This window comes from Primulina eburnea, chromosome 4, assembly GCF_022965805.1.
Source record: "Primulina eburnea isolate SZY01 chromosome 4, ASM2296580v1, whole genome shotgun sequence".
Classification (NCBI taxonomy): domain Eukaryota; kingdom Viridiplantae; phylum Streptophyta; class Magnoliopsida; order Lamiales; family Gesneriaceae; genus Primulina; species Primulina eburnea.
The window spans coordinates 39379785-39388449 of record NC_133104.1 but is presented as its reverse complement, the minus strand read 5'-3'; the positions used below and the strand labels follow the sequence as shown (position 1 = coordinate 39388449).

The window sequence follows — 8665 nt, the reverse complement described above, 5'->3', positions numbered from 1 at the left end:
AATTCCATCAGTCAGAATCCAAAAGAGGAATACAAGTGATGTGTGCCTCGAGAGCCTTTTATCTTTAGGCCATTTTTTGGACTTTCGTTTATGTTCGAGGGGTCGAAGAAGCCATTGGCGCAGCTTTCATGGCTTCAGTTGTTAAAACTTTTGGGATATCTAATCATTTCACTTTGAATTTAGGGAAACCATTTTGTACTAGATTTCAAGTACAGTGTGTAGGTAGCCGCGATTCATCTGTTGTATCTTATGATTCTGTTAAAGTAAATGGGGTGCCTTCTGCAGTGGAGAAGGGAAATAAAATGGATTCGGTTGATTTTGAGAACGAGAACGGAAGTTCAACTGTTGGGAAGCTAAAAAATGAGAATGATTTTGAAGAGGAAAAGCTAGAGGCTTTGTGGGATGATGGATATGGAACTCAAACCGTGAAGGATTATCTTGATCATGCAAAAGAAATAATTAGGCCTGATGGTGGCCCACCTCGGTGGTTTACTCCAATTTCTTGCGGCCCTCATTTAAGAAATTCACCTGTACTTCTGTTCTTACCCGGTAAACAATTGATGCTTAGTCCCACAACCAAGAAAGGCCATGGCAGGGTGAATCCAGCCGTGGACATATGCATTTTTAGATATATTTTCGAAATATTCAAGTTTCCCTTCCCAAAGGATATTCAATTATCCACATCATCCAGAAATCCTGGATCCCCAATGCCTGTAGGGGGTGATGCTACAGGTTCTGGGGGTGATTACCCCGTTCAGATGTTCCTTGGCCCGCCAAATATTTATCATCTCTTAATTTAGTTTGATTAATGAGTTCCTGTATGATGATTGCTACTTGCTAGTGATGATTGCTAGTGCTTTAATCGGAAAGGTGTATGCTTATAGTTTGCTTGCTGATGCAGGAATGGATGGACTTGGACTCGGTCTCACCCTGCATCATAAGTCTCTTGGAAAGTAAGTCATCAATAGAGTTGATATGAACACGAACTATGTTATACTTGTCTTTCGTGCGCGTGTGGTACTGTCCATGAATTGTAGAAAAGTTAATAGTTTTGCTGTATGTATTAAGATATGAAATAAACGCCTCAATTCTCTCGATTCTTTGAACCAAACAGTACGTACACGTTCTTGTGCAGAAATCAAATCGATTAATCAGAAGGCTTTAGTTGATCTGCACGGATTAAGATTCTGTTTATGTTCCTAAACTGTATGATGATGCTCACCTGTCTGACAATCTTGCTACTTAATTTTCTGTATTGTGTTTCATGGTCAATTAGGATGTGACGTTTTTCTTGGTCCCAGGGTATTTGATGTTCGTTGCATGCATATCCCAGTTCATGACCGTACGCCATTTGTAGGTCGTAACTTCTTATTGCTTTACTTTTACTGTGTGGTATTTACATGTGTTTCAATGACATTGAGAATTCATGCTTATTTCTAAAGCATAGATTTTACGTTGCTTTATACGAATGATAGTTTTATTCTATAAATTTCCAGAGTTGGTGGAATGGGTTGGCGAAACTGTGAGGGCCGAACACAACTTATCCCCCAAAAAACCTATTTATCTAGTTGGAGATTCTTTTGGTGGGTGCTTGGCTCTCGCAGTGGCAGCACGTTATCCTAAAATGACCTCTTAGTCGTGGTAGCTAATCCAGGTAAGTTTACAACACATGCAATACAGTTGTTCTTAGTTTCTTACATGAGCTGAATGGCATTGCTGATAATTCATTTTTTCAGCAACTTCATTTGGCAGGTCACAACTGCAGCCTTTCTTTCCACTATTGGAAGCTTTACCTAAAGAACTGCATATCACAGTTCCTTATCTCCTAAGCTTTGTTATGGGTATGTACACACTGCTTTCATAGTTAGTTAGTTTGTTCGATCTCAAAAGATTATATTTGTTTAACACATGAAATCTGTGAATAGCTTTAAACATTAAGATATCCATTTTCACAAATCAGTCTCAGGCATTGAAATGAAATTAGGGGTGGCCTTTGAGCACGACTACACTAGTAATGCTCTATTCATTTGTTATCCACACATCTTTATTTTTTCTCTCCTAGTATGCTCACAAATAAGAAATAATGATGTATTTAACTTTTTTACCGTCGTTTACGGTCAGGTTCCACTCCTAGCGGTAATTTTAACAATTATTACTTATTTGAGCCTTTTCGATGCCGGTAACAAGTTTGTATCAATTTTCTTGTGCTTTTATATAATTACAAGTTCAAGGATATTTAAGGAAATGGTGCTGGGAGTTCATTTCATTTCTATTAGCTCCTAAGGTTCAAAGCTGATGCCAAAATAAAAAATAAGTAATCGTCCTGGTTTGTGATTTTAGTCAGAACCAAAATCAGCCACTGTAATGCCTGACTTGTTTTACTGTCTTTGCGTTTCTAAGTTTCTGCTGTGCTGCAACTTAACGTACAATCTTGCCTTTACATATTGGCTTTGGAGATCGTTGCTTTACCTATTCTTTTACCCATTAATTTTGGTTATACATTGTTACTGTTGTCGAGCCTTCTGAGTAACTTGTTCAGCAAATTATTTTATGTTCACTCCAGGTGATCCAGTGAAGATGGCTGCAGTAAATATTGACACGATGCTATCTCCAACACAATATTTTGAACAACTTGCTGGCAACCTTACTGTACTGCTAACGCTCCTTTCTGTAAGAACATTTTTCATTGCTTACATTTATTGTCTTTGATTTTTTCGCAGTCAAATGGGTTTTTTTATCCCTGTTACTGTTAAACGAATTTGCGACATGGACTAGTTAAAAAATAATAACCTGAAACAAAATTAATACATGTTACATATCTTTATGTGTCTTTCAATTGTTAAACAATTTTGTGGGGATGAAACTATGCATGATCAATCTTTGTGAAATAGTGATTTTTCTATTCGAATTTGAATATGCACAGGGCTTGGCGAATATCATACCTAAAGCAACTCTAATTTGGAAATTGAAGCTGCTCAAAACTGCTGCTGCTTATACCATTTCTCGTCTTCATGCCATTAGAGCTGAAGTACTTGTTATTGCTAGGTTTATTCTCTACCTATGATTCATTCAGAATATTGTGCTAAGTTGACTTTGTTGATGTATAAAGTTAAAAGGATTCAGGCAAAAGACACTCCTATCTTCGATTTACCATTTCATCACTCTGCTCTTGATGTGTGAGTCAAGCTGCAAAGCCATTATTTAAATTTGTGATTGTGATGATGCATTTGGATCTCAGTGGCAAAGATAATATGCTTCCCAGTGAAGACGAAGCTCGGAGGCTTTTGAGATCAATACAAAATTGCAAAATAAAATACTTCAAAGACAACGGGCATACCATATTATTGGTAGGTGAGAATTTCACCCCAGTTTCTTTCAGAAATGCGTGCAGTTCTGTAATATCTGAAAATACATTTGCTTTAAGAAATGTAGATAGTACATTTTCTTATGAAAAATGATTAATTTATATGCTTAGCCAATAGATGCTTTTTGATATACCCAGGACATGGATTCTGTATTAATCAATGGATCATGAGATGTTGTTCCGACTAGCAATGGCTTCCACTTTCATTATTTCATTCTTTCCATATCCCTCTCCTTTGTTCTCAGTTACTCATTCAATGAAACTCAATTCTTATATTTAAGTCCTATCTAGAAAATTTCAAGGAAAGGGTGGGCTATTGATAAAGAATCGACTCCATATAACAATGCTAGCAGATGGAAAAGCCTACTTTTATTTTCTCTAGTACTACTTATAGTAATGGAGTTTTAGTGTAGCCACAGGTAGTAGGAACTAATTTGATGTAAAGACACTCACCATGGGGGCACTAGAAAAGTTAGTATAGTTCAAGAACTTCTGAAATACCTCATAACTCTTCCTAAAATTATGGAGTTTAAAGGAAGCGTTTTCCAAATCAATACTATCTAAAATTTCAAATGAGATATAGTATCTACCTTTTTTAAGGCAGAAACTTGATGAACTGCAAGAAAGTACATCGCATGTGAAAAATTCTGTGAAGTTGAATTTGTTGATTTAAAATTTGCTAAAAAGTGCTTCATATCATCCTGTTCCTATTATTACTTGGCTGTTTTTAATCAGAATATGTTCGTAAAGTATATTTTGTTTTTTGTGCTTTGAAATCATCCCAGAGATTTAGTTTATGCAAACCACTTGTCAAAATCCTTTGATCAAATGGTTGGATTCAGCAACACTTGCTGTGATATGGTTATTTTACAACTGTATATCCACAGTGGTATTGATCCATTGCAACTTGTATTGATGCAGGAAGATGGCATTAATTTATTGACAATTATCAAAGCTACTTGCACCTACCGTCGATCAAGAAAACATGACTATGTGATGGATTTTCTGCCTCCCAGTATGTCTGAGTTTAAGCAAACAGTTGTGGAAAATAGGTAATTTGACACAGTTCCTTGCGCTTTAGAGTTTTCTTGATATTTCATTCCGTATAGTTCTTGGATATTGAAACAAATTCCCAATCAAATGACATTCGAGTTTCATACTTCATTTGTTTTTTAGATGTTTTCTAGAAGCTAATATCAAGCGTTACTCAATACAGATGGCTACGTAATTATACTGGTCCTGTAATATTATCAACCATGGAAGATGGAAAGATAGTGAGAGGACTATCTGGAGTTCCAGATGAAGGTCCAGTCTTGTTAGTTGGTTATCACATGCTTATGGGGCTAGAAGTTATACCATTAGTCGAAGAGTTTCTCCGGGAAAAAAAGATAATGGTTCGTGGGATAGCACATCCATCATTGTTTTCGCATCTTATGGAAGGTGAAAACAAGGAATTTTCTTTCACCGACCATCTTAGAATATATGGTGCACTGCCTGTAAGTCCAAGCAGCCTTTTCAAGTTGTTCTCGACAAAATCTCATGTGCTACTTTATCCTGGTGGTGCTCGTGAGTTTCTACACCGTAAGGTTTGCTATTTTTTTTCTTTTTAAACCAACTGCCTTTTTCTTTCCTTTCTTGTGAGAAACGGGATTGTAATTTGATGTATTTGGGCCTTTAATTTATACAGGGTGAAGAGTATAAATTGTTTTGGCCTGACCAGCCCGAGTTTGTTAGGATGGCTGCAAGATTTGGAGCCACAATTGTACCTTTTGGAGTAGTTGGAGAAGATGACATAGCAGAGGTAATGTTTTATTCATAAGATTAGTCAAACTTGGTTTACGATGAACTGATTCCATTATTTCTTGCCTTATACTATTCCTGCATCAAATTTTCACTTTTTGGCGTTTCGGTGATAATGGATAGAATTTGAGTGGAACGCCATATAATGGTTTTGGTGTGTTCATCTTTATCACTCGAGGCATCTCTAACCAACTACAAGTAGATGTTAATAGTTGGCTCAAAGGAAAGGAGTTGGAGTCGGCATTAAGTGGTTTGAAGTTATTAAGCATGATTTAAATGATTTCGTGACTTATTGAGGGGTTAAACTTAAATAGAGCACAGCAGAGAACATGCAGTGGAGGAGATCTGGCCCCAAAATTATTATCGATCCATTTTCTTCTACACTTCTTTGGAAACTTTTGAGTTATCCAAAGTTAATGTGCTTTTGATGATAAGCTCCATGTCTCGAAATCAAGATGCAACTCCTGATGTTTCTTGATGCCCTTACATTCTAAATTCTTCAAACTGGCAGCTAGTGTTGGACTATGATGACTTGATGAAGATCCCTTTCTTGAGTGACCGAATAAGAAGAGATAACGAAAGATACAAATCATTTAATGTGAGGTAACATACGTATACTAGATACTACTTACATATCACAATACATGCTCAAAGCTTTTTGATACACCTGACAGGGCTGGAATGAACGGTGAGGTTGCAAATCAAGATTTATATTTTCCTGTACTTCTTCCAAAAGTTCCAGGACGATTGTACTACTTGTTTGGGAAGCCTATTCATACAAAGGGAAGGAAAGACATGTTGAAGGACAAAGAAAGAGCCAGAGAAGTGTACTTGCAGATAAAATCTGAAGTTGAAGCGAACTTAACATATCTGCTAGAAAAAAGAAAGGAAGATCCTTACAGGGGTATATTCGACAGGACCATGTACCGAGCCCTGTATGCATCTATGGATCAGGTTCCATCTTTTGAGCCATGAATGGAACATTCACTATTAGTTCTTTTTTAAATATTAATTACAGTGGCACCTTGAGAGTGAGCCCAGTGATATATGGAACCTCTTATTGCCATGATCCTCGTGCTTGGAGGCCATCAAATGCAACTAAAAATTCAAGATTGTTCAGGGGATAATTTGTATATTGTAAAAAAAACTTTTATTTTCAAGAAATTACACATTAATTTTAAAGATTTTTAGTAAAGGAGGCTGGCTACTCACCCTTGCCATTCTCATTGATGTGTCTTTGATGTAGTATGAAAGTGATTTCAAAGCATCCACTTCTTAGAGCAGGTCTTACGTCGTTTACGAATCTATATCCGTTTTATCTCATGATCTATATATGCAATGAAAGTAACAATTTTGATATAAAAAATAATATTTTTCATGAGTTGGATTCAATAAATTCGTCTATCATGAGTTTTTGTACATTTTAAATATACTATGAAAATTGAACATCAGTAAGCAAATGGAAATCAAGAGAAGCAGTCTTTCACTTCACTATTCATGAATATTATTTTATTCAATTTATTTAGAAAAAATCCTTGTTTTTCTGCCGGAAATTGAATGAAAATTTAGGTATATCATTATTTCAAGAAATTAATCAGCCCAAAAGTTCGAGTTAATTTCAACTTTTCGTGGAATTTTCAAATCCCATGTTGCGGGCTTACCGTGACGACCCGCAACGATCGACGGAAGCTTCTTGAATTTGTGCTATCATCTGCCTCATTATGGAAATCCGAACTCCTGCGGGCCCCCACAACCTCCGTTTCCAGCATTAATTTTGATTATTTTGTGATTGAGTCCATTAATTCGGGTATTTACGAGTTTTTTTCCTCTAGAAATATAAAGACTTTTTTTTAAAAATAAAAAAAAAAACCCAAGACATGAATTTCTACTAGTTTCTTGCACAGTAGTACGGTACTATACTTGGAACGTGAAATTGTGTTTTAACAATTCTATGCATACAGTTTCTTAAACAGATATTTTTGGAAACTTTGGTCACCATTTCTGTTAAATAATACTGGGTTTCTTCTTTCTCGAAGATGTTATTTATAATTATTATTATTTCTAGAATTATTGAAAGATAATCCCCATGTAAAGAACCTTGCAATTTCTGGGTGGAGCTCATCTCTCGCATTCAAGTTAAAAGCTTTTTCAAGAGGGCTAAGTGTTCCTTTTCTCTTCTTTGTTGGATAATCACTTTGCAAAGAGAAATGACCACTGCACGAGGATTTTGAAGCCATGTTTGATGATGAAGGCAATTGAACTTCTTTCGGTTTAGCATTTTTCTTTTTCGATTTGCGTCATCCACAAGTTGTTGCACATGTTTTATTTGATCTATTGAAACAGCTACGCAACCAGCAATTCCAAATCCTTTGAGTTTTAATAGATGTGCTTTCATCCTCGAGTACGATCTCTTGTACACTTTAGTACATATGTTACACGACTAAGTAACATTTCATCCACCAGCTCCCTTTTCAATCTTCGTTACAAATTTCGACATATGGGAATAATCATCTACACCCTCTTGCTCTTTTTGAAAAATTTCATTGCAAATAGACTATTTGAAGTTATGACAAGCAAGAAACATAAAGTCGGTCATGGAATAAGTTGTGTCATCCAAACTGATCAAACATCATTCAAGATAAGTAATCAAAATAAAGAACCAACGTGGGCAACCGTCTTCTTCTTATAAGAATTTTAATTTAGAATTCAATATAAGAATTTTAATTTTAAAATAGGCTGGCTCTAACGTGCTGCATCAATCATCATACTAGCTACTCTGCACACGCGGTGCGTGTGTGTACAATTTTTTTTTATAATTATTTATGGACTAAAATGAAATTTGACAAATTATCGAGGTACTAAAGTGCTATTTGAATAATTGTAATAAAAAAAATGTTTTTTGAAATAAAAAAAACAAAAATATAATTTTGATATCAAATAGGGGCAAAATAGGGAAACCAAAAAACAGACCAAAGACATCAAAAACAGTTATTCTAATATGCTTAAACTTAATAAATAGTAAAAAATACAGAGAATGCGAAAACTGTAATTTATTTAGGGATTTTAAAGCACAAAGCCCAATTCCTTTTAAATTATTTTCCATGTAGTCCATAGAAATTTTAACTTTTTTCGATTAACCCCTAAAATTTTTAAATATTTGCAATTTTGCCCAACATATCCGAGTGGCCAACTCTAAAAAAGTCAACGATACGGATTTTGTCGTATCCGACACACATATACATCCGATACTTCAAAAAAAAATTAAGGTATTTGTGCTACATAGTATCAGTCCTAGATATGCTCGACGATACTTGGGTGATGCCAATCATTAATATGGATATCATGCCACAAGAAAGATGGGCAAGCCTCAAAGTTCTTAAAGAGGCATTATCAACTTCCTCCATCTTCTGGTAAGCATTTATTTCTTTGTTGAAGAAATGGTCCTTTTCGGATTTTTGTTTTGTCACGAAATTTGTAATACAATTTGTGACAAAGTTAATT

General features: G+C 35.4%; 1 protein-coding gene across 1 annotated transcript; it reads left to right on the top strand.

Moving 5' to 3' along the window:
* On the top strand, window positions 1-6410 carry LOC140828822 (phytyl ester synthase 1, chloroplastic-like). Its single transcript, XM_073191653.1, is given in 14 exon segments — window positions 1-549; window positions 902-953; window positions 1302-1357; window positions 1497-1622; window positions 1625-1654; window positions 1737-1841; window positions 2564-2670; window positions 2924-3045; window positions 3239-3347; window positions 4286-4416; window positions 4581-4950; window positions 5052-5165; window positions 5676-5767; window positions 5839-6410. Coding segments are annotated over 14 exon segments (2136 nt in total). The 5' UTR covers window positions 1-128; the 3' UTR covers window positions 6140-6410.
* Window positions 6411-8665: the final 2255 nt, after the last annotated feature.